General features: G+C 39.9%; 2 protein-coding genes across 8 annotated transcripts in view; one reads left to right on the top strand and one right to left on the bottom strand.

Annotated features, from left to right (window-relative positions):
• Positions 1-20741, top strand: part of SAMD3 (sterile alpha motif domain containing 3) — a 37337-nt gene extending 16596 nt beyond the window's left edge. For 2 of the 4 annotated variants that reach the window (XM_017739459.1, XM_017739462.1), the window contains 6 exons: positions 5172-5339; positions 16674-16751; positions 17501-17701; positions 18086-18257; positions 19905-19987; positions 20232-20741. In XM_017739459.1, coding sequence (XP_017594948.1) covers positions 5172-5339; positions 16674-16751; positions 17501-17701; positions 18086-18257; positions 19905-19987; positions 20232-20549 — 1020 coding nt within the window. In that variant the 3' untranslated portion in view covers positions 20550-20741. Of the gene's footprint in view, positions 1-5171; positions 5340-16673; positions 16752-17500; positions 17702-18085; positions 18258-19904; positions 20083-20231 lie in introns of all 4 variants that reach the window. The other 2 variants (XM_017739461.1, XM_017739460.1) reach the window with 2 other exon arrangements.
• Positions 20742-21410: 669 nt separating this feature from the next.
• Positions 21411-26618, bottom strand: part of L3MBTL3 (l(3)mbt-like 3 (Drosophila)) — a 76978-nt gene continuing 71770 nt past the window's right edge. For all 4 annotated transcript variants that reach the window (XM_017739455.1, XM_008637827.2, XM_017739453.1 and 1 more), the window contains 2 exons: positions 26278-26340; positions 21411-24361 (listed from right to left, as the gene is read on the bottom strand). In XM_017739455.1, the coding sequence (XP_017594944.1) occupies positions 24218-24361; positions 26278-26340 (207 nt within the window). In that variant the 3' untranslated portion in view covers positions 21411-24217. The remainder of the gene's footprint in view (positions 24362-26277; positions 26341-26618) is intronic.

Genomic DNA, 26618 nt, shown 5'->3' with positions numbered 1-26618 from the left:
ATACCTTAAAGTTGTTTATCTATAGTAATTAAATAATTGTTGTTATTATTACAGTTTTTTAAATAGTACATTGAAAGTATTCAAAAAATCTACTGTCAGTAAAGTTCAGAGGTAAGGGGGAATGATAGGTAAATGTAGAAAAGGAAAACTAACATGAGAGTAGTATTTTAATCAAAAATGCTAGTTACATTCCTTGTTAAATGGCATTTGTATATAAACTTCTGGGGAGGCAGTTCATATAATGTGGTTTTGGTGTGTACATTGGGAAGAGAGGAATAGCGCTCTGTAAGTTCTTGTATCTCTGTGGACTCCAGAGAGAGCCTCAGGTGGCCAGCTGTGCACAGATGTCAGTGTCTGATAGAAAGCCACCTCCTTTTCATGTCTTGTAAGGCTGAAGGATGGGACACACCAAACATGGCAATTCAACTGGGCTGGCCTCTGACAATAATGGTTTCCTCTAGTGGTAGTGTAATAAAGTTATTGGGGTCTTTTTAGAATAACAACAAGCCTGTTTCCAATTTCTGAACTTTTAATTTCTTGTCAAAGTTGCAGGAAAAATTAATTATTGCATGCATTTTATAAACCAAAAGGGCTGAGAAGAGTTTGGAGTACCAAGTTTTGCGTTCCCTCTGGTGCGCTGGAGCTCACTTCTACCATTGAGTACTTTTCTTTCTGCCATGTAAAATGCTCTATACCACAGTATTGTAAATGACATTCTTTTACTGCTCATTATTTATTGCTGTGCTATGTCTCAGTTCCTAGATTCATTTTAACTCTAAAGTTATTCTTAAAAGGAAAGCAGTTTCTTACCCTTTGGGGTGGAAGAGCAGCCACAGCATCTGCTGGGCTCTGCAGAAGGCTGCAGTAGTTCTTAGAGAGATGTCCTGAGAAGGTCTGTTGGTGGTGTGATTTTAACTCATAAGCCTTGCAGTTTAGAGCCCTTCACCAGAAATGGATGTGTGTTGGCTGCTGGAAGGGTGCAGCAGAAACTGTTCTGGGTTCTTCCCTGGCCAGTGCACATGTCTGTGTGGTGTGGCTGGGAAGGGGCAGGCAGCTGGGCTTCCTGGATGAGAAAAGGGAAAACTCATCCCATGAGAGATTCTGGAATTCCAGAATTAACAGAATTTTCTCCTGGCCAAGCACAGAAAACAAGAATGTAAAGAACCTGATGTTCTTCATCATGGATGGAGAAACTTTGAACTGTAAATGTCAGCACTTCTGTTGCAACATTTTTGCGGAAATGAAATGAACAACTGGAAAAGGGAAAGATCTTCTGGCAAACATAGAGGAACAACAACAAAAACCAAACATAAGAGCACCTAAATTAACACCAGTATTTTCATGACAGGAAAAAAATTACTAGCAAAACTTTCAAATTTTTTGGTTTATTTGTGGGGTTTGTTTCCAAAATACTGGATATTTATTTACATCTCCAAATTATTTCAAACAAATAATTTAGACAATGTGTGTGTTATGTAGAAAGATAGTCTAGTATTTTCAATCTCATACTCTTGCAATGAGAGGTCATTAAAAGTTTGTGGTTTCAAACAAAATTTGATTTTTGGTAGATTATTCACAATTCTGTTTTGTCAGTTAAAAATTTTCCCATTTAATTTTGCGGTATTGAAAAAAATATGCTTCTGTTCCATCAGCCCTTTCTCAAAGGTTAGCCAATACAACACAGTCAGGACAATGATTATGATCCTAAATAAATTCATTTACAAATAAAGTCATGAATAAGCCCCTTCATGAATAAGCCACTTATGTACTACGAATTTTAAAAGAATGTTATTTATGAGGTCAGTCTAGAAGCAGGGATTAAGAATTATCTGGAATTACAAATAATAATTTAAAAAATAATTTTCTACTAATAGTAAAACTAATTTAAAAGGCTGTGGAGTACCTGGAATTAAATTAATTCCAAGATTAACTTTTGGTAAGAGTGCTTTAAAGTGACTACCTAAGTAAATTTTCCCATGGTATTTCCTTCTACTTACAAAACAATGCTATCCTAAACTAACATATGATGTTTAAAAAAATAAAAATATTCATTTAATAATGAAATAGCTTATTAGATTTGTGATGTATATTGTAACCAATACATCATTTGTAAGTTATGGATGAACAGTTTATATAGAAAAAGCCAAGGTCATAGACACAGCAGTCAAAAGCAAATTGGCATGATACTGTTTCTTGACGACTTGCAAGGTATTCTATCTCATTTTACAAGGCTTAAACCCAACAATTTGGAAAGAATCATTTCTCTTATTCCATTTCATTTCAGCCAACCTTTTGAAAATCATATGATTTCAAGAAAACATGACATGAGGAAGGAAGAGAGAGGGGTCTCTCATCCATGCCACTTGCCAGTGGGCTTTGCATAAGCAGCTGCCTTGAGCTGGTGGCTGCCAAGCGGTGCTGTGGTGCCTGTGAAACCCAGCATGCCAGTGCTGACATGCTCAATTCATGTAACTGCTGCACACAAGATGATTATTTGCTAGTAAATTACTGCTTTTAATCTGCATGTAATCCTTTTCCTCCTATGTCAGATAGACACAGGCTAATCCTTCTACTCCTTTACCAGGAAGGTAAACCTTCCTGGGGTGGTGTTCAGGGGAAGCGGGGAAGGGCAGGGAAATTCATAGAAAAAAAAGTTGTTGGTTCAAAAATGGTAACAAAAGCATTCTTTTTAGAGGATGCATTACTCACTAGGGAAACCACACGTGCTTGCAGTCTCATTCTGGAAATAGGTATGTGAGAAGGGACTTGGCTAATTTTATGCCAATCCTATTACAGAAATAGGTTTAGTTAAAATTCTTAATTTATTGGGGGACTGGAAGATGAAACAGCTGATAGCTAGGAACTTTGAGGGATATTTAAAGCCTTGTATAGGTGTCAGCATATTCTTTCATGTGAAAGAATAAGCAAAAATATCTTCCAGCTAAATAAAGATTTTCAAAAGAAGGAAACTGTGTGCAGCTCAACTACAGGGATGCTTAAATTGTCATCTGCTAATATATTCTGGGATGATCATGTTTCAAAATATTATAACATCTGTTAAACACTTCAGAGAAGCATTAAACTAAGGTTTTTGTTTGCTTCTTTCTTAGCAGCCTTAAAATAGCAAGCTAGGCATAAATTTTGCTAGGCATATGAAGATGGGGTATTTGCATCAAAATGTGTAAGGCCAGAACTGTAAATGTACTTAGGGACCTTAATGGTTCAGGTGAACAAGTGGGATTTTCAAGGCATGTAGTCTCTACTTCTGAAAATGGTGCTGAAGTGTAATACTCACATCGAGGCTGTGACTATGTGTTGTGAGAAGACTGGGTGAGCAGTTGTACTCTATTTTTGTCATTATCTTTAGGTTGGTGATGTGACTTCTGTTCTGGCAGAACCCTAAGCCTGAAGTCTGCATTTTAGAAATGCAGATGGGCTTGTTTTCTTTCCAGTTCTTGGATGTTCAACTGTGACTGGCAGTGAGAGGATGCTTCAGTAAGGGCACAGAGGTGGGTGGCAGGGAGTGTTCCCTGGGGAAGGGCACTCCTGCCCTGGTGGGCCCCGGGCTGCTCAAGAAGAGCTGAAGTAGACACCACAGGGATTGTGTTCTCATAGCTCTTCCACTGTAATTTTTTGCCATTAATAGAGGTCTTGCTTTTAGGATTGAGGGCTTGTAGGTCAGCTAGAACCTGGGGAGGTGGGAACAATAAGCTCAGCAGGAGAAATGCGAGGTCACACTGACTTCACCACCATCTCTTAAGAGATCCTCTCATCTGTATCCTGTGGGTGAGAAAGGTAGGAATGTCAGACTCACTGCAAAGAGAGATACTGTACTACTTAATCTACTTCTACTGAATTCTGGTTTACACCAAAATTAACCTTTAAATAATTTGATCTTGACTAAGAAATGACACCATTTTGGTAAGAAATTTAGGGCAATCATTCTGTTTATTTTGTGCTTTAGCATGTCAGTGGGTACAGGCTTGAGTATAGTATTGAGTGAGTATAGTATTGGAGTCAATTTTGAAAATTAAGTAACAGATATTTGAATCTCTCTCTACATGTCCTGTCATTTACAGTCACTTTTCTGTTTAATTTTTGTTCCCTCTGACTGTTGAATACCCCTCAATAACTGGAATAAGCAAATGATTTTGAGGAATGACAAAACTACTCAAAACTGTAGGTTGTGCCTCCAGATGTGTTTAACAGCCTTTGCTTAGAAATTGCTTCCCAGGGTGTCAATGGCAAGGCAAGGCTAGCTCCTGCCATGGGACATCCAGCTTTGGGCCACACGTAAATGGCCACTGGTCCTTAAGGATGCATGAGGAAGTTGCTGTCCATACAATTTTCAGAAATGACTTTTCAATAACTGAATAAAGAAATACATAAGGGTGACAAAAGCAGCGGGGCCACGTAAGCTCTGACTGCCAAGGAGTGATGAATGGCTGCATTAAACAGGAACTGCGCAGAAATGCTTTTAAGTTGCACTTTACATACCTTGGGGTGTTTTACAAACGCTAGGACCTATTTAAATGATCCTCTTAGTTCAGCAGTTTTGAGTTCAGTTTAAAAATATACTTGATCCCAGTATAACTGTAGACTCCCAGCAAAAGGTAGTACCAGGCTGTGTCTTTCCCACTCCTTTCTGTTAAATACAATAATCATACAGCTGTGCAACCAGTCAGATACTGCCAGAGGCAAAGGAAAAATAAGTCACTAAACTAAAAAAAACCCAAAAACAAACCACCAAAAATTCCCCCAAAACCCCACAGCACAGTTTCTCTGGCATCTGTGAGCTGATCTGCTTCACTATGTAGTTTCACAACCCGATGTCATGAATGGAGCATAAAGCAAGAGCTGAGAAAGGGAAAGCACACTACAGTTTCTCCGGCAGCCTTGTATAGATCTAACCCTTAGATTCAATTCCTGCTATCCTCATCAAGCTACAGCAGTGCCATTAGCCCAGCCGTTGGTTGCCACAGAGCCATTTACCACAGGTGCTTTTGTTTCCTTCCATCCTGAAGCCACCGGTGGTGCCGCCCTATGAGTCTTTTTCTGCTTAATGGCAAACACTTTTGTAGAGTTAGATAAAACAAAGTGACCTGCTTTAGGATGGGGCAAATTCTTGAAAGATACTTGTAATGATAGCTATTTCCCCTCCCCCAATGTAGCTGCTGTGGAAACGGGCCCTTAAAGATCGTTTCAAATACGTGCGGAGACCCATTGAAGATGATGAGCAAGTCCTGAGGAACAAATACAAGTTTGGCCACAGGAGAGGACAGACCAGAAAATCTTCGTTTGCTGAAAATAAACTCGATGGTGTCCAGGGGCAGGTAGAGGTAAGATTTTTGGTGCTTGACTGAGTTCAGTCTTTCAGCTTCTCTCTTGATTGTAAGGCCATCAGGCAGTAAAGGGGACAACTGATCTCATCCCGTTCAAACTCATTTTGTATAGAGCTTGTCATATGGCCAGACCCTTGACTTCTTTTCATTTCTGGAAAACTAGGTATCAACAATAGAGCTAAGCCTGATACTGGATGCCTTGCACATTTGTTGTCATTTAGAATTGTTGTAAATTGGACAGAAAATACGGTCTGTTTTTTTAAATGCAGTATTTCTATTCTGCTCTTAGTTATATGCCTCCAATTAGAGTGAAAAACAATAGAGGCGTATGTCTACTAGTTGAAGTCTCTGTACAAATAAGAATGCAAAGAGGTATTTGAGCTGGTAACAAATGTCCGTATCCTCCTCTCACCTTGCACTTTGTTATGTAAAATCTGTTTGTGTTGATGTGTGATATACACTGGAATGCTTACAAATCTATGCATACAGTTGCTATGTATTGCTTTAATTGGAGAATTCAGAGAGTTATCACTGTCCAGTAAGTGTCTGAAGCACACTAATTAATTTAGACACTTTCATAAATACACTAAGGTTCCAGCTATGCTCTGCCAATGGTCCACTGCACTTCGTGCTGCAATTAAAACACAGTAAAATTTAAACAATTGTAAGAATGTGATAAAGAAGATATGGAAGTAGATATTTATCCTTCGTTCGTCCATGTCCATCCTGCTGTTTACCAGACCCTGTATTTAGGGAAGCAAGAGTGGTTTATTGGATGCATTTCTGCATATATTGCCCTTGTGTTTGAAGGTAGCTGTAGTCTCCTGTACAAAATGCAAATACATGTTTGGTCTGGTTTTTAGAAATTTCAGTAATTTCTGTTTGTTTTCTTTGGGTTAATGTGTTCAGGAATAAACACTTCCCTTCTTTCCTGCTTTAGTTGAAGGGTTTGCAGGATGTGTGAAGTAAGAAACCTGTAGCTTGGGTGCAAAACAATGAACAGTCTTGCACCCAGTAAAGATGGAATTATAGGCTCCTGGTTTTGTGTTCACGTTAAGAGTTAGCCATCCTTTATCTGCTAAAGCTTGGAAAGGGCACACGTGGATCTTTTCTGTCTTACGGGCTCACTGAGAAGGGCTTTGGAGTGATCCTGTAGGAACTGCATGGTAAACTTCATTTATCTGTAGAGAGGGTGTAACCAAACTGTGCTGTGCAGACCAGGAATCACCACTCTCTTTAACTGCTTTGCCCGAGGCCATCACTGGTCACCCTTGTTTGCTTTAGAAATTGAGGAAGAATGTTACATCTCTTCTGAAGGCCTAGACCTTTTTAGGTCATAAGCAAATTAAGGGTTAAACTTAAAGGAGGTGAGAGGATGCTGAGTATCCCTAAAGAGCTTTTCCTTTCCTTCTCTCATTTTCCCTGTATCCTGAACATATATATATAAAATACAAATATAAATGCAAGAATCAACACTTGTGTGCCCTATTAAGGCTTAAGAATGAGTTCCATAAAACTGAGGGAATCATAACTTCCTTAGTTTTAAATGTGTTTCTACATTGAAAGCAGTGATGTCTGACTCTGAGATCCTAAATTATGTCACTACATATGCGCAAAACTGAGCAAAATGTTTAATATTATTTTTAACAAAAGCAGTGTGGATTTTTTCATTCTTTTTATTTAGAAACACACATAATGGCACTTTCCTGCCGATCCTTGGCACTAATTGCTCTATGAAAATACAAACTGTTAAACAAAGTGTTTTAGTCTCAAAAAATAAATATTTGATCTAGAAGCCAATACCACAGGGAAACCCAAATGATATTCAAATTACCATTAGCCAGATCCCCTTGTCTTCATCCCTTTTCCAAGACTGGAAGAATGAATCAGCCTTGGGTGAACTAGAAGCCAACACATCAGAATTAATTAAGGTAAAATGGGGGGAAATGAACTCCAGGTTAAGGACACCTTTGGAGATTAGTTAATGAAGGATTCCTAGCCCCTTTGGGCCACCACACTCTGCTTTAGATAGGCAGAGTAGGACATTTAGGGCATTACAGGTCAAAGCTGACTGGCAGAGCTATGCAGATGAGAGAGCACATCTGTTCCCAGCAGATGACCTACTTAGCAGTCACACAGCTGACTCCTATATCGAGCTTTAGTTTCTGAGCAGTCATAAGCTGTAACTCTGTCATGTGTGCTTTATGTCAGTATAGTCTTGAATTGTCAATTGTATGAAACTGATAAAAAGATTATTCACTGATAGGAAGTGTCTCACTGTTATACCTGGTATTTATTTTTATACGAAAAGAATAATAAAGTTATTACTACTAATAAAACCCTTAACCAATCTTTTTACTTCTTCATGTGAAAATCCAGCTGCTTACCAGGACAAGCTTCCTGTGATGTTTTGAGCCAGATGATGTCTGCCCCTTGGTCTGCTCAGGACCCATTATCTTCCAAGCAGGCATTCCTCCTTCAAAAGCAGCTCAAGTGTACTTGGCCTCCCATGCAGGGCATTGCTTCTAGGTGTAACACCTGTCTTTCTCCTCCAGTTTCTTTAAAACATCTGCTGATGTGCTCCTCTTTACAGAGCATTATATTCAAACACGATTGAAGAGTAGCTACTCTTTTTCTAGTGACTTGCATTACGTGAAAGGTCTTGAGCAAGTGCAGGCCAGTAGGATGATGGTAAGTAAGTACATAAACCCATGCTGGAGGTATTTGTCACTAAAGGAGATTTTTATTTAAATGATGCTCCCTACAAATATCCATCAGGTTGCACCACCAGGGAAAGAAGCTTGGACTGTGCCTGACAGACATAAATTTGAGCCTCTGTGTCTGAGGGATATTCAGAATTTTATCAGGAAAGCCTCCATAAACAACAAATTTTATGGCTATGATGTGAGAATCCTCCTCAGTCATTTTCCACAGTCAGGCAAATATGCCAGAGATGCAGTAATCCAGAGGAGAGTGCTTTGTAATGATAACGACCTTCATCTGCTGCAAATGGAAGGTACTTTCCATGAGAAGGGTGATCACACGGTGAAAATACATAAGAAAAGCAAGCCAGTTTTCCCTCTGTAGCCAGGGTGGGATTACTGCTAAACCAGCCATCCAATGGCTTATTCTGACCAATCTCTTTATTATTTTTTTAGCATCAAAATCCCCTTTCTCTGCCCTAAGGACATGTTTGGTTTATGGTCCTTCAGGCTATGAGAGAAACCACCTCCTACCAGTTGTAATAGGAAGGGCCCTAGACTTGAGGGAGCCAGAAGGAAAAGAAAGAAAGGACCTTCCTGGTCCTTGGCCAAAGGATTGTCAGAAGGCAAAAGGTGATGGAGAGGGAAATAGGGTTAGAGCTGATGATTGGCTTGCATATCTTGAGAGCTTGTGGCTCAAACACTGTCTTAGTCTTCCCAGGGGTAGTGACCGAAGAGCAAATTGTCCCTTTCAGAACTTTAAGCTTGGAAAGCTTGTCAGTCTTGAGCAGTGCTGTTCATAGAATGTGTGACTTCACAATCATTTCAGTTAGCTGAATACAGAAATGAAAAAACCCACAGATACCCTGCATGGCTCCACCTGCCAATTCAGGCATGTGTTTCCCATAGGTCCTGTATCATATTCTGCTACTTCCAGAGGCTTCTGAGATACCCTTATAGCCACTAAATAGCTATATCTATGCAGCTGGATTAAGCTCCTTCCATCCATCCCAGACATTAAGTAAGAAAATATCTCTGCAAAGGGACTACCTAAGGGTATCTTAAGCTACCTGAACTGTAAGGGAATATAATCGGCTAGAAGACTGCTAGTAGTTCTTGATCTTAAATAAAAATGGAAAGAGAGTACAGTCCCTCTCTTAGAGCCTCTTATTTCTTACATCCTATGACAGCTTGTTTGTGAGGTCATCAGGGTTTCTCTGAAGCTGTCACACAAATAAATTTGGAGTTAGGTGTGAAAATGAAGGATAGGCTCTGACAAGATGTCAACTAAGAGTCTCCAGATAAATGGGAGTATTTGCCACACCCAGCAGAGCTGGGAATACCATAATGAAAACTATTTATAACGGGGGCACCATCAGGCCATCTTCTTTCTGTGTCAAGGGGATAGACACAAGAAATGTTTTGATTAGTACTTAGGCTGGGAGAAGAGGAAGAATTCTGCAGAAATTTTAACTCACTAAGTTGGACATCTATTGGTATTATTCCTGTATAGGGAAGATAAGCAGGACACTTGAAATTGGTGAATGTGCAAATCCTGTGCCAAGAGGATGAAAAAGCAGAGAAGACCCCTGGCCCAGGAGGAACACCATATATTCTTGCTTCAGTGGTATCATGCAGTACAAGAATGGTGAAATTTACCCTGTTGATTGTATCTGGAAATTGTCTTTTCTGATGAAAGGAGGAATCAGGATTGAGTGAGGTCTACCCCATGAGACAGAGTCTCTTTTACTTCAGATTAGGTAAATTCGGCAAGTTAGACATACCCTAGGGATTTGCCTTTCTTCGAGGTGATAACTAACATCATGTTTGTCAATGACCTTATGCCACTGCAAGAGTCAGAAACTTGAAACAAGATTTCAAGGAGTCTGGAAAGAATAGGATTTGGAAAGTGATGGCTGGAGAAAAAGGGAGCAACGAGAAAAATAAAGCAACAGTAAGGGAAAAAGAGAACTAAATGTCTGTAAAATTCTCAGAGGATGAACAGCTTGTGCATGAGATGCAGAAATTCTCTTGGCTCAATCTCATGGCACTATTGGCAGGTACAGCGTTAGGTGCGATCTATACTGAGAATGCCATACACAGATGAAACAGGGGTGATAGCACCTTTCCCTCTAAGATTAATGGTCTCCAAATCAAGCGTTGGAATATTTGCACAGCCAGAATGTGAGCATGCATATATAAACGACCATTCAATGGCTGTACTGAGCTGTTGTAATGTGATTTTTCCACTAAAACTTTGATGTGCGTGCATCAAACTTTGAGTGTGTAGTGTTGCTTAGTTAATATTTTAAAATGCTTTTAAGTCAAAGCAAAAGCTTTAAACACAGATCTGTGACATACATCTTGCACTTCACCTTATGTCAGCCAGTGTCTTCATTGTTCTGTGAGTGAAATTGTCAAGTACAGGTTGTCCCTTGATAGAGAAAAACAGATTTCTCTCATTTTGCTTATGCAGTTTATGAAATCAGAAAACAGTTTCTGTGATCAGAAATAGACTGACTTATGTGGCTTTGAAAGTTACCACTGACACGTAAATCTAGTTCTGAAGTTGCCTGCCTGGTTCAAAAGGGTAATTATGTGTAATTAAAGCAAAGCCTGCTTTAATTAAACATCTCATTGGAGTACAAGTCAGTGTGGGTCCTGCTGATAGTTACATGCTCATTTTGCTCGAAAGCAGCCTGTCCATGCTGTTTCACCTGTCTGTGTTCAGTATTTGGACGCAAGAGGTGGGGCATGGTCGTGATGCCTTCTCAATCCTCTCCCACCATCCAGGATGAGAAGATGGGCCATGACCAGTGTAAAGGCAGTTTATAGCCTGCCTTTCAGATTCATACTTGTTTCAAATCCAGTGTTTTGGGGGCTTTTTTGAGCAGATCTTCACTTTCTAATTGTCATAGCCTGTTTTGATCACTCCTCCTGATATAAAACGCCCCCATGCTCATTACAGTAAATGTCATTACAATGAGCCTGATTGTCACCACAGAAAAAAGGGCTGTCCCTTACAATAGTGGTGGTAAAAAGAGTTCTATACACTGTGCTTTTATGATGCCTTGTGTCTGTAGGTGTTCAAAATAGCAAGACCCACTTTTCAGCATTCAAAAATCAAGACAGACGATTCAGATTATGCTCGCTTAAGTAACTGAAAGCTGTTTCTCACTCTGAAGAAGTTATAAAAGCCAATTAATGGAAATGATTATTCCAAACATGGGTCCTAACTACTGTCAGGCTTTCTTGTGCAAGTACCTTGAGCACTGATGCTAACTGATGCAGGTAGACTCAACAATCAAGAAGTCTTAGCAGCATCAATGCTCTCAGCAATAACATGACTTGGAATGTGCACTGGCATCCGGCAAGGAAAATTTGAAATGTGTTTTTTAAAGGAAATATTATTAGCAGCTGCTGGGAGGTGACAAGAGCAATAATAACAAAAGAAAATGGCTGTACCAACACTACTACCCCTCAGCATCCCGGTCCCAATGTATGGTGTAAAAGGAGCTCCCATTCAGTGCTGATGCCACTGAACCTGTCTGCACAGCACTGCTGTTCCAGGACATGATTCTCCTTACCATCACGTTTTTTACATTGCTTTCCAGCAAGCAGATTAGTCTGCATCCAAAGGAATTGCCTCAAAGAAATATTCCCAGGGCATCCCAGGTGAGGAACCTGGATCACTGGTTGGCAGTGAGCAGACCGACAGCATGCAGTAGTGTCCTCATATCCATCTCTTTAACTCCACTGCTCCTATTCGAATTCCCTCTCTCAGACTGAGGGGCCAGTAGGTCCTATTGGCATTCTTCAAAAAAGAGATCTTGATATTTGTCCTCAGCAACCATTAGGCTGCATTTGCCATTCAGGAATTGGTGCAAACCCATGTAAAGAACAAGAGGTGTCTGTTGTCCACATCAGAGGCGCCTTCATCACTCTGTGATTAGGCAGTCATGTTACGTTGGTGTTGACAATTATGTCCTTTACGATTTATGATGCTGGCTTTCAACCATAACTGAAATCTTAGACCTTGGAGATCACATCATGCATAAGAGTTGCTCCCTTCCACCTTGCAAACTGATGTAGCAGTTTCACTGCCTTGGCTGTGGCACCGTTTCATAAAAGTGCCTTGCTAACTGGAGCTTTTTTACAAGAATGTGCTAATACAATCTCGTATCTTGGGAAGAATCAAGATCCATCAAAAGGACATTTAAGAATTGGGCCTTTATTTAGAAATCCATCTCCAATCAAATGACTATCCTCTTGCTTCAGGAGGTGGGATGAATTAGGGATTTGGAGTCTAGTAGTTTTATGTTTGCATGTTTTCTTGCTTTAATGCGAGCATCTTAACACAATCTACTTGTATATGGTTCCAAATAGAACCATGAATGTCAGGTGGGGGGGTCACAGTCAAAAGGCATCTGGAGCATAGGCAAGGAGCCTCACAACCTGTGTGGCTCCCAGACTTGGTGTCTTCAGTCACAGATACCTGAGATGCCAAGAAGTCAAGAGAGTTTGTAGGCATGGGCACTAAGGGATGGGCTCCCTACTGCTGTCACCCTTTGAGTGTGAATCCAACAGAATGAGTAGGATCCTTGGCAGGACCATCCTTCAGGCTAGGGCTAGGTTACTCTGACAGACAAGTACTGGGAATCTTCTGCTTACCATATTAACTTCCTTTCTGCATCCTTTTGCCTTTTTCTCTGTTCTGCTGCTCTTCTCATGAGTTTGTGACAAAAAGGCAGCTTCTTATCTAAAGACATTGAGATAAATTCTCATTTTTTCCAGAAGGAATTTTTTTTTTTAAATTCAAGTTTTTATTGTTTAAAAAGAAAGGAAATCCTTTATGTTATAAACTAAGTCTGTAGGTTGCTAAATAAGAAAAAATTCTGTATACAAAAATAATTAAATATCACCAATTAACATTCTTATTGCTGCAACTGAAATGGATTTTACCGGTGACACATTTGAAAATGTGGCCAGAGGAGTTGGGTGACCTCGAGAAGTAAGGATTCTTCATTTAATGAGGCTATTTTTTTTAGTTCTGTCTGGCATATATACTGCACAGTTAGCTGTGGCTTCTTCAGACATTGAGACAAGAGATCCTGGCTTTGGCCTAGGTAGGATTGCTTTTGAATGGTATTGAAATAACTGAGCTTTAACCTTATAGTCAAATTTTACTGGAATATTGCCATGCTGTAACTAGCTTTCTTGCTTTGACGGTTGAAGTAGAGAGGATGTAGAGTCCCCCTAAATAAGCGTGTGGTAGGCTGATAAACCAGTTCAGTAACAGCTTCCAAACTCAGATTCTTCCTGCAATGTTAAAGTTAACTATAAAATATTTTAAACCACACTTGGAATCATTCTCCCATCAACTGGGTGTCCCACTGAGATAACTTATTTCCCCCGAAAGAAAGCCACCTCTCACCTTTCCACTTACCTTAAAAACCAACTTGTTCACAAACTAAGAATTTGGAAAGACTATAGATAGTGATTGCTCTAAGCAGGATGAACACTGCAAGAAAACAAATTTTAACACTGACTTCTGCTTGTGTTACTCCCAGGTAACAGATGATTTACACTACAAAGTTTGGCCTTCCATTGCTAATTTTTACCCCTAATAGATAGGTATGACAGCAATTCTTCCTCATACTACTGCTGTATTTCTATTGGTAGCATGCCATTGCCACTGATGAAAATGTCAAATGGTCTCCTTTAGCTAATTAATAATGTCATTAGCTAAAATAGCTCTGAAGGACAGATAGAAAGTCCATCAAATTAAGCAGAGTTTGCTTTGACAAGTGGGATGGAGAGAAGCTGGTGTAAAGGTCACAACTTTTTCTGTGGTTACAGCACACTGGGTCAAGTTGTTTTGCTTTCTTGTCTCTGCAAGTAAGACACTGAAGGTTAGAGGCCCTCAGGTAATGAGCCACCATGCTCAGCTTGCTGAAGAAATTCCTGCTTTATGGTCAGGAGGCATGAAAGCAGACCCACAGGAAAAACCAGTGGTGAAAGAGCTGTTTGGAGTCAGAGACTTCAAGCTAGCTCTTGCACAGCATAAAAAACATAGTGTAACTTAAAAAGCCCCAAAAACTGCCCAAGTGAGAAAGCATGGGCATCTTGAGATTGACAAGTATGGGCCAACCCTTGGTTCTGTGCAGTGGTCACCGTGAAGCAAGAGACAGTCTGTCCAACTTACGGCAAGTTAGCAGGTTAAGGAATAGCTGAATACCCAATTGGGAATGTGTGAATAATAAGATGGTATTCACAGGAGTAACCAATATAAATTACATACCAGAGACCATCAAAGGCTGATGCAGGAAGCTTGCAGAGATGACACACCAGCAGCAAAACAAAACTGATACTGTGAGTGATCTGATAGAGATTTACAGAGAATTCTTTTTGTGGTTTCCTGCCTTTTCTGCACTGGTTATAAAGGCTTTCTCACCCAGGTGAGAAGCAAGAAGCCTGATACTGCTAAGGGAGAGGAGTGCTCAAGGTGCGCTCCCTAGGTACAGGAGAGCTGGCAGAATATAAAGCCATACCAGAAAAATTAGACAGATTTTGCGAGGATTCTCAGTAGATGAGTTCAGATGATCACATTACTGGGACCATTCTTCAGGGGCAGCATCAGGGCATCTGTCTCAGACTGGCATGTCAGTGAAGGGGTTACAGAATAATTCACTAAAATGAGCAGTAACACATTTCCAGGATCAAGTATTTGAGCAAAATTTTCGGTCCTGTCCAAGGATAAAGCAGGTAATTTTCTAATTGTGATGCACAATTTGTCTCATGAAACATGATACTGGATATTTGGAGGTAGCTAATTTGATGCCAGTTTCTAGAGTTTCAGGAGAGAGCTAGAGAACAACATATGGACGAAGAAAGCTTCTGTCTTCACTGGCCCAGTTGGCAATAACTATAATGCAAACCCAAGAGGTTAACACATTAGGAAGGAATCAACAAAGTTCCAGTAAACAGACATAATTCTTCACAAATTCATTAGTTCTTTGAAGTATTTGACAACCCTGAGAACACAGGCAATCCAGCTGATACAGTTTACTTTAAATTCAGAAGAGATTTTAGCACATGCCTTACAAAAGCTCTTAGAGGATATAATCTGAGGGGATAAACAGGAAGGTCCTTGAATGGATAAGCAGTTAAAAGATAGAACAAACAAGGCTAGGCAGAAATAGGTGGGGTTTACAGTGGAAAAGACTATGAATGCTTAGTTTAAGTAGTTCAGTGTATTTCTAAATGATATGGGAATAGTAGAATAGTTGGCGGATTACATTTTGTGATGCTACCAAGGATAGTAAAGACAAAGACTGAGGAATCAGAGAGGGACCCCATGCTAGTGAGCTCCAGGGAAAAAAACCCCAGCAGATAAAGTTCAGTTCTGATAGATGGAAAAAAAGGCACAAGGAGAAAACCCAGTCCTAACATTTACAGTGATGGGCTCTGAGCTTTTTAGTACCACTCACAAATGCTATTTTTATACTAGGCCGAAGGATATTTGGCACAATGCTAAGCAGCACTCAAAAAGAAATGTTGATTACACAGAATTATTTAAGAAAGAAACAAAAGGCAATGCATTATTCCACTCTATGCCCATGTGGTGTCCCAATATCTCAACGAGTACTTTAAGTTATACTGCACCTATTTCATAAAGCTACAGTGAAATTAGAAAACATGCAAAGACAGTAACAAGGATAACTGAAAGCATGGACCAGCTTTCATATGTGAAATGATTAAACAGCTTAGGATGGTCTCGGCTGGAAAACAGATGGCTGAGGACAGAATATGACATATCTATAAAACTACAGTGGCAAGGAGATGGTGAAGAGGTTTTGAATCCAGTATGATAATTAGAAGGCAGAGGTAGCAGGAGAAAAATAAATGCATTTCCTCTGACAGCATATAGTTAAACTGCCAAATTTACAGCAGGATTTTGTGGAAGGTACGATTTTATGAGAGTTGGAAAAGTGACTGGGAGAAGTAATTGAAGGAGAAAAAAAATCTACTGAGGGCTATATAAATATAAATACTGAAGGCTATTAAATATAAAGTTTGGGAGTCCACAAACCCCAGTGTAGTGAAGTCTTGACAGAACCCACAGGAAGTAGCACCATCCACCCATCATTTATACTTTTTCCCAGCACCCTTCCCAGGCAGGTAGGGGAGGGTATGGCACTGAGTTGTCTGATCCCCCACCTCTGCTCCTGTGCACTGAGGAAGAGGCCAGGAATGCCTACACAAGCTGGTCAGAAACAAACATTATCGTTGTAACACAATGAAGACTAAAATTCTCTCTTAGAGTGCCGACTGTGCTAATACAGAACCCTAGCAAGGGCCAGAGAGTACCTGCAGGGGTCACATTGGGTATCTGTGCTGCATGCAGAGGGATGGAGACAGTTTTTTTTCACTGCGTACCTTGTGCAACCATTCTTGGGATATCACATGCATGGTTTTAAAGAAGGATGTTAATTAAACTGGAAAGTTTAATTGCACATGCAGAGCACTGCAAAGTGGTTTGGGATGTTGTGTGTTTCACAGCTCTGTGTCGGAAATGTTCTGGGGAACATTTTGAAGTGTCTCAATTCCCTCTTGCATTGACCCACAGGTCACCCCTGTGTGTAGCCACAGCTGCATCAGTGACAATACCGACAGGGAAAGCCAGCGGCAACGCAGCCTGAGGATGGTAACTGTACTACCTGCTCATCTCTATGTCCCCTCAGCTTCTTTCAGTGAGCAAATTCACTGCATGCACTGATGGATAAGCTACACAAACTCAGGCTACTCCTATTGGTGTACTGCTTTGGATAGCCATTCCTCCTCTTGGTAATTACTGGCTTTGGAATTACCTCAGGGACAATAACGATAGTTTTGAGGAAGGTTGTTAACTATCCTCAAGTACAAAAATACTTTTTGAAAACTCTAACAGTCAAAATGCTCAAATAATGGTTTTCAGTAAGAGTTTTCTTAGTTCAGCTGGTCTCCTTGGGAGTACAAACTCCAGTAGCATAAATGTGAAAGTTAGTTGTCCTGCTTTTAGGACCTGTATGAGTAAGCGGAAGATACAATTTCTCTTGGTAACACAGAGTTAATACTGCTGAACACGGAGTTTTCTTTAAAACTGACAACTCAGTTCCAATAAACCACAATGAGACAAACCAGACACAGGAACAGGAATTTCATGAATAGCCTCAAATATGCAATTTGAGCTTGGGGGACTTGGCTTACAGGTATAGTTTTATGTGAAAACAGACCTTAATCTATTAGAATACGAGGGTGAGTTCACAGTGCTGGAATTGAAACCACACTACACTTTCTGCTGAGCTTGACTACACTCAAACCACAGAGGTCACATCAAATGACCCGAGTGAAGAAAGCTAAATAATCAGATTAAAAGGCTGATTTGTTACAATTCTGTCCTTCATTTCTTGATAGAAATCTGCTCATCTTAAAGGGAGTACAATGGATTTACATATTAAGTGGCTTAATCAAGAATATATGAAAACTCAGAGGAACTGGGAAGAAGTGGATAACAGAATGAATGTGACAATAGAAATACGGAGAAAGATGATCAGCGATAAGGCACCTCTAAAAGATATTCTTAGACTATTTCCTTTCTTAAGATGCCCTTATCAGGTAACAGAGCTATTTTTAATAATGACATAGAATTCTGTGATATAGATGTGATACATCTGTAGGAATGTATTTTACGGGATATTTCTACTGAAGTATCCATCAGCAATGTTCTCTTTAATCGAACTCATATTTTTGCAGCTAATCCCATTTTGAAAGGTTCACCAGTTCTGTCTTAAAGGTGCCACCCACACCACCAGTGGACTATTTGAAGTATTTTGGTGTTACTTGATGTATTTCTTCCCTGTTTTGAAAAGAAATTAAATCAGCCTCTTGAGTTTATAATCTTATTTAACTGAGCTAGTTTTATCCTGTCTTCAAAGTGCATGCATTGTTTACAGTTTTGATGTTGAGGTTTGCAATATCAAATATTTGTTTTTCTTTCAGCTTTTTAGGGAGTTCCAGCTTCTCACACACATGGACATTTATAAGAAAACAGTCGAGATTTTGGAGATTTATTCAGAAAACATATTGTCCTTGTATGTGGTGAGGAATAATCCAATTAACATTATGCTGCAAGAAAATCTGAAGCAGCACACCGAGGAAGATGTTCTGAAATGTCAGTACAAATCTCCTATGCTCTGAATATCAGAGTTTTGTTGTAGCTAATTGTTCTTACTTATGTAACTAGTTTCAATCATACTGCAAAAATATTTCAAAAATGTTATAGTTTCTTTGAAAATATATAATGATTGTGAAGCATTGAGAATAAAAGCTACTAAATTAGTGGGAAAATTAAGTCAGTCAAGTATTGAAACTTCTTTTTCCCACTGAATAGAAGACTGCAGGTTTGATAAAGTAAGTAATTACCTTAAAATAAGTATTGCTAGATGAGCAGAAGTACATATTTCTAGATATATGAGTGCTTCTAAAAATACCCATGTAAAACTAATTTTCTGCTTTAGAAATAGCCCCATAAAAAAAGACACAATTTCCTTTAGGAAGCAAGTTTCTATGGTTAAAATCTTTATCCCAGTAAAATTAAAGCTGTAGTTCCCACTACCTATTTCAGCCACCTCATCTCTGCAGAGACACACTGCAGGAAAAAGGGCACAAACTGGTACCTCTGGTGAGGTCCATGTACCTCGACGTTTTTGGCTCCCTGGCTGTCGGGGAGCAAACACCTGCTGACACTCAGCTTCTTCCAGTCTGAGAAGTCTGGGGAATGTGGTGCTGCAGGGACAAAACCTACACAGCAGTCACTCAGAATTGCTGTTCTTCCCCAGCCGACGCTGCCTATGCCCAAGTTTAGCTCTCTGAGAAGTGCTCCTTAGACTCACTCTCTATCAAACAGGCATAATGCCAGGATGTGAGTCCAAGGTCACGTGATATGAACACATTTGTGTCCTATAGCAGTTTCACTCCATTTATTGCCAGGTCATCTTTGACAGAAGAAAGCAGTGTAGGTTAAAATACTGGGGGTTTCCTTCACTTAGATTAAAAACACAAGTACTCGTGATAGATTAAAATGCTAAAGGAATAGTCTAATACAGAAAGCCTTTATGGACTTTGTATTCATAGCTTTGGCCAAGGAAAACTATGGATATAGTAAGTACCCTTTTCTTATACAGTGTGTCCACAGAGATTTTCACCTATACCTTAGTAAAGTCCCAAGGCATTTACTTTTCTGTTTTTCTTTCACAAACAACTTGACCTGGCACCTAGATAATAAAAGCATGGGAAGTTAAGTTCAGTGAAGTACGTGACACTAGAAGCCTGACCTGCAAAATAGTTGTTATAGTCAGTAACAGCTGAACCAGAGGGATAGCAGGTACAGGAGCCAGGAGGTTCTGCGGCACCAGCTTGTACTGCAGCCTTCAAAGCAGAGTCCTGTGGCAGCACGACTCCCCAGACAGCCAGTTTACTGGGGACAGAGGAGTTTGGGGAAGGCCAGTGGGGGCAGGAAGACTACTCAGCTCACAAACTCAAAGCAACCCAAAGGCCAACTTAACCTATTGTGAGGGAAATTGAATCATAATATTGAGTAGCAGAGCTCCATGAATGATTTGGACACTAATGTCCATTAACAGCTGATGTGCCTAAATATTGACTGTGGTACAAATTACCCTTCAAAGTGGACTGAACAACAGCTCCACTACTGAGCTGTTAAAACTATTACATAGACAGCAATCTGTTTTTCCAGGAGGATACTGCAGGGCCAGAAAGTTTTCATTTGTAATTTAGTAGAAATCCTTGCCTTTTACAGATATGAAAATGACTGCTGCATGTTTACTCCTGCCAGAGGTCTTTGGAGATGATTCCAGTCTGTTTGCTGCAGTGAATGAGGAGGTAGGAGACAGAGCACCAGCAGCCTTGGTCTCTCTTCCTTTTATCACCTGCATAGGCACATCACCTGGCCTTTTGGTAGCTCAGCTTAGTTCCTGGTAAGAGATGACATATGTCTTTTGAGTAGAAGTACTCACAGAAATACTACCTAATTTCAAAGCAGTGTTATCAGGCTTACTTAATTCTCTGAGCTGTTCATTGAAGCAATGCTGTGGCATCATTTGAAATACCCTTTTTTGAAATTTAGGTAAAGGCAGTGACACCAATGTTGGAAGTGAAAAATCCCTTCAACATGAATTCATGCGCATTTGCCCTGTACGTAGAAAGGGAAGAGTTAGCCCAGCTCGATGACTGCACCATGGCTCTGGCAGCGCTGGTGGCCGCATTTCATGTGTTCAATATCCCATGCCCAAAGAGAATCCACAGGACACTGAACTTCCTGGAGTCCCTGGTCTTTGAGGTGAGGAACCCAGCATCCCTGCCCATCCCAGTAAAGACAGGGCTGGAGGCACCCAAGCATCCAGTATCTGATGGTGCGCCCAGCACTCCACTCAGGAGCATTTGATATTTTGTTAAAATAAATCCCTTTGTGCCATTCTTTGTAGTGAAATTGTATGTATATTTAAAAGTTATGTTTAGTAATATCCTTTTTTTTTATTGTACTGGCTACTTAAAAAAAAAATTAAAACTCAAATAGTTTCATTATTTTAAATGTAGATTTTAGAGCAGTCTAGACATAATAAAATTTTCTAGATTACTTCATGTGTTATGCATTATTTTTCTATATGGAGCATTTGACAAATTCGGATATTTTGACTGAGAATTAAAAAAAAATGTGAATCAATATGAGCACTTAGCTTCTTTAGATGGTAATACAGTTAATGTTTTGAAATGGCACAAATTAAACATGTACTTATTACCATTGCTTCATAATATTAGGATTGCTGAGAGCCTAATATAATAATTTTTGTGGTTTAAAATGGTGGGCCTGATTTTTAATTTGCAGGATGATGACTTTTCATTGGTTTTTTCTTGCGTGAAACATTTTGTTTTGTTTGAACATTAATCCTGAATTTAAAAAATAGGGATTCTAAGATGAGCTCTCAAAGTAGCAAGAATGACTTATCTGGGGTGCTGCCATGTGCAGTGGTAACCACAGCTTTGGTGCTGCAGAGGGAATGCCTAATTTTCTTTCCAAAATTGGTCCCTGGAACAAATCAGCTTTCTCCATGTGGTGGCTCTCTGTCTGCCCACACAGAGTGGAGGCCCTCTCCTCTCTTCTTCCACAGCCTTCTCTTTACCCGACGCTCTCCTCTTAGCTCTTGCATGTCTGAAAATCCCAGGGGACACTGCCTGGCAGTGCACAGCTTTGGACAAGTGCCTGGTGATAGACAGGAACAGCAGCCAGCAGACAAGACCCATTGCATTAATTAGAAATAAAAAATGGCTTTTTATTAAAACACTGCATTCTATTACAGACCAATCTCCCACCAGCTCAAAAAATGTCAGTGTAGGCAAAGCAGCACTTGTGGTCACAATGATTCTTTAAACACTCAAACACAGTCTGGAAGATCACAGAAACTTTGGTAAAGCATGGCTGTGCAAGGGGTGACTCCAAGGCAGTGATTACAGTGGGAGATCCTTCAGGATGAGAGGACATGGCTGCATTTAATGGCCAAACTCTCTTGCTGTAGGCTTAGGATTTTTCACATAGCTCCCATGGAATGCAGAGTACAACCTTTATCAGTGCAAGGGCTGGGCTACCACCTATACAACACAAAAACCAATGCTAACTGCCATTTCAAAGATTCAGTAGGTCTGATGAATGGTTTTCGTTTCCAAGTGAATTTGTTGGGTAGTTTTGTCTGTAGTTTTTGTAACAGAGCAACACTTAGCTACCTCATCACATGGAATACAAAAGTAAGGATTATGTATGTCCTCCTTATTGTATGTGATAGCTGCATGAATAAAAAATTGGGCTCAAGTGAGGTTTATTCTACACCTTGTAAACAGTATTAATTCAAATCCATTTCTTAAACCACAGTACTTTGTAAGTAGTTGTATATAAAAATTCAGGGAGATGCTAACATCTCCAAGTAATCTTTGTTGAGCTGCAAATCTCTTCGTTGGTTATCACTGCAGGCTACAGACACGGCACACAGGACAGACACAGAGGGTAAAGGAAAATAAACTGCATGGAAGGAGAGAATGAAAGAAAACAGAAGAATTTGGCATTTTACTGATCTGCATGTGCAACTTCAGCTGCTGCCAGTGACAAAGTCCAGAGCTATAAATGGGATTCTGACTAATGGCAAGGGGAGCCTTGGGAGTAAGTGTTCAGGGAGAGGGCACACAGCAGTAGCCAAGTTGCTCTTTTGAAACTCCTGGCCCCACTGAGCTACAGTGAGGAATTACTCCACACCACACCCATCAGGAGCAGCTGGGTTCATCTGAGAATCCTGGGCACACAAAAAGGTAACAGAGGCTCCAGTTAAGGTTTTATTTGTATTGTAGTACAATAAGAGTGCAATTTGAATGTACAAATATTGAACAAAATGTAAAAATATTATTTATGCAATATGGAAGGAAATTAACAGAGCAATGCAACTTACTTCATACTGACCCTGTTTCACTTCATATTATGGCAGGCACCAGTCACCTACACGATCTGGAAGGGACACACAGAGTGAAAACTTAAGAACTCCAGCCAAAGAAAAGCCTAGCAAAATCTGTGGGAAGATGTAAAATTCTCCCAGCTCTGTGCAACGGAAATGCTCTGTTTGTTCTCAGCTCTACAGCTGAGCAACTGCCCACTGCAGCACTAAACACAGGGCTGCCAAAAAACCTTATCCAGCTCTTCTCTCTCTTGTTGCACAAGTAGCATTCTGGAGCAGTCCTCAGTATACAGGTAGCTAGGCTTTCTTCCATATAAAGTGCATCTGGTTTACATCTTACGTACATATACCAAGTGCAACGACTTTCGCTGACAAATCATTACAATAATCCTCCAAGAAGGGAGGTTGCCTCACCTCAGTAACTGCTGGTGATGTCTGCAGCCTGCTAATGACCTAGTGAATTGCATGTATTTTACACGTAGGATGTGCTGGTGCACCACAAGCATTTAAGTATCCTTTTCCTCGTGCTTTGCCTTTCCCCCTATGCCTTATTCATTTACAAATCAGAGTTTTCGGCTAGAAAGTGGTGGGTGAAATAATTCTCCCACCACTGTGAAAGCAAACCTCTGTGGAATATGAAACCAGGGTAGCAGTCCTAGCTTGAGCACAGTTTTTCTCCATTGTTGTGGTAACTACCCTGAAGACAGGGAAGTGCAGACACGACTGAATGTAGTTTCTTTTCTGCTAATCTCCTTGCCTCAAAATACTCCTATTTTCCTCCATGTTCTGCAGGACTGTAGCAGGCTCCCATGTAAATGGCTGGGACTCTATTGTGCAGCATAAACAAAAAGTCTTCTATGAAGTCAAACTTTATTTTTCAGTTGCAGCCTTCTCTATACTGGTCTTTTGATAAAATACATTAAAGATGCTGGTGGCAAAACTCACGTAACATTTCTGTAATCGTGCAAAAGTAAAAACATTCAGTTATCAAGAAAGCATTATTTTCAACCCCAACAAGGTTTGTTTTGTTACAAGCAAACAGACAGTTTTATTATCTGTAAGGTCATATGCTGTAGCATAATGTGTCACATATGTAACATTAAGTGTTTCATTTTTAAACTATGGCACAAATACACATTAGCCATAACAGTCTCATCTGGCTACCTGTAGCCTAATTTTTGGCTGATCAGTTTTTATTTTGATAAAATGAAGTAAAAGCTTCTGAAAAGTAAAATGGGTACATGAAGTACAATTCAAGAATCCTTAGAAAATATTAACGTTCCCTTATATAATACAGCATAAATAATTAATGAAGGTTTTCTTGATGTCCAGAGAGAGTTAGGGATCCTAACCATCCATGGAGAATTAGCGCCATTAGTTTGGTAAATAAGACCAGCTGACTCGGTTGTTACACAGTACCTTCTCAAAAGCTTGAACACTTCCCAGAAGGATTCAGATGTGTACTGGCTCTAGGAGAATATAAATAGTCCACCAGTGCTGAACTTATGTTTCTTCCTTTCTGAGAGTCCTTACTCAATACTTCTAGTGAGTCTTTGTGCTTTGAATAATACATGAGCTCCAGTGGAGAAAGCTGGTTCGTGCACATTTTCCATTATCTTCAAAGTTCATTGTGTGAGTTTTTCTCTGCAGCTTTGAACATCAGAATGGAATTAAAGATTTTTAGGGCTGGTCCCAGCTTAATGCTCATTATTTTGACTATGTCTGATTGGGTCATTAGCAGAAATGCTTCTCCATCAATTTGCTTTAAAAGAAAAACACAAAAAGCTATTAATAGGTCTGACAGTGCAGCAGTATAAACGTTTCAGAAAACATGAAAAGTCCCAGCAATTTCAGACAAAGTTAAGGGCTGGCTGAATACAAGCACTTTCAAATGCTTTCAAGAGAGCTTTGATTTCAACCTTTAGACAGATCAGCTAGTCCAAGAGAACAGGATGATCTTCTGCTTGAAAACAACCTTCTGGCTAATTTTTAGCTAAACAGTTTATATTTTCATACTGACAATATAAAACCTATTGAAAAGTAAAGTGGGTAAATTAAGTGTAATTCAACTATACTGAAGCACAGCAATGCTGTTAAACATCTTAGCTATTCCTTTTATGCAAGCATCCATAAGGAAAACTTCTGGATTTCACTCCCAGCTACAGAACTGGAATCCCCTTCAGGCCACCACTTTCTACTCACTAAACAGCAAATTGGAATTATTTTGATCCCAGATGAAAACAGGGGCCAGGCTAATAAAACTGCCTTTTTAACACAAACACAACAGAACTTTTCAAAACCCGGAATTTTTTTCTGCCAGCTTTGTAGTGTTGCTATATTACAAAACATTACAAATGAACATTCTCCTGTAAGCAAATCCTTCTCTCAGCAGGAGTGCTAAATCCCAACTCGAAGAGCCCCAGGGTCCTTACTTCCAGGGGCTTCAACAGGGCCAACATTTTCCTGACTTGATTAGCAATATGCCAACTTTTATTTCTAAATTCATTGATGAGACACCCCAAGTTAACATAGGGGGCTATCTAGGTTTGAATAGTTAAATGTCCAACATCTGAGCAAGTGCAAAATGCCCAGAGATGTAGCCTGCCAGTCCTTTGATATGCAGCTGTAATAGTCATTACAATCTATAGCACAGCCTGAAAGCTTCTGTTGCAGGAGATTAGCAGGGCCATCTGTATGCATTTTCCCTCAGGAGGTGCCTTCTCAGGTCTAAGTACCACAATTATTCTTCACTTGAAAGGCTGGCTGACTCTGCCCATTCAGGTCGACTGGCTGGGATAAGCACCGGAACTATTCACTCTGGCATCTGTGATCAAACTGCCTTCTTGAAACTAAGCATTAACAGGAATAACAAACCGCTGAGCAGAAAAAAAACCAACCTAGTTTATAAAGGCCTAATGTACCTAAAAGCCCTATCCATTCTTAATGACAGCTTTGGAACAACAATCTTCTCAGATGACAAATGCATGCCTGGCATGCTCACAAAGTGAGCACATACTCCTTTGAACCTCATCAGAACCTTCAGATCTTCTCACTTCCTGCTCACTCAAATCACCTTCATAAACTGGTTATATCAGGAGGAAGAGCATCAATAGCCAAGTGTGATCAGACAAGACGCAGAGTTTTAAGAGGTGGCTATCTTGAACCACTGTTCTGCTTTATTTTACTTACTAACATCCTGCAGAACTAAAATAACATACTTGTTTATAAATTTCATCCAACCAGATCAAGAAAGAACAGTAGTAAATAACAAAGTTGGTGAGTAATTTCAATTGGCAGGAACAAAGTTGTAAAAGCACCCGGTTGACACTTGACTAGTTTTCTCTTTAATTTCTTCCTACTTCATGGCCTGAAAACCAACCTAATCTTCCATACATTTGCAACTGACTTTAAACAATGTGGCATTGAAATAGGTTGCCCAGGAAGGTGGTAGAGTCACCTTTCCTGGAAGTGTTTAAGAGGCATGTGGATCTGGTGCTGGTTGATAAGGCTTAGGGGCTACAGGGATAGCGCTGGTTTGGAGGGTTAGACCTAATATCTTAAAGATCTCTTCCAACTCTGACGATTCTATGATTCCATCCATACACTTCATCCTACTAATTTATATGTATTTCTACCAAGCTTTTTCGTCTCTGTCTTTTTGAAATAAAATTCACCCACCTCATCTTTAAACACCTTGCCATGTTCTTCACATCCTGGTAAACTTCGTATAAATTCAGAGACCTGCCACCAAAGTATACAACAAAAGATTTAGTAAGACTTAGGTTTTCTCAAAATAGTCTTTAAGGTTGACATTCATTAAAGTCTTTTAGCTATTGCTTTTACAGTCTCGTATTAGGTGTTCTACCTTCTTCTCTAAGTGTATGGAGTCATGCTTCTTTTTTTCTCTGATTAAGTGAGATCCCAGTGCCTCAGGTGCAGAGAGTAGTCACAGGTACTTGTGAAAGTAAAGCAATGACAAGACTTTGTCTGTCCAAGCATTGTCACATACCTGAATGGAG

This window comes from Corvus brachyrhynchos, unplaced genomic scaffold (assembly GCF_000691975.1).
Source record: "Corvus brachyrhynchos isolate BGI_N302 unplaced genomic scaffold, ASM69197v1 scaffold14, whole genome shotgun sequence".
NCBI lineage: Eukaryota > Metazoa > Chordata > Aves > Passeriformes > Corvidae > Corvus > Corvus brachyrhynchos.
Note: the sequence above shows the minus strand (reverse complement) of the source record. Positions and strands in the feature narration are given on the sequence as shown.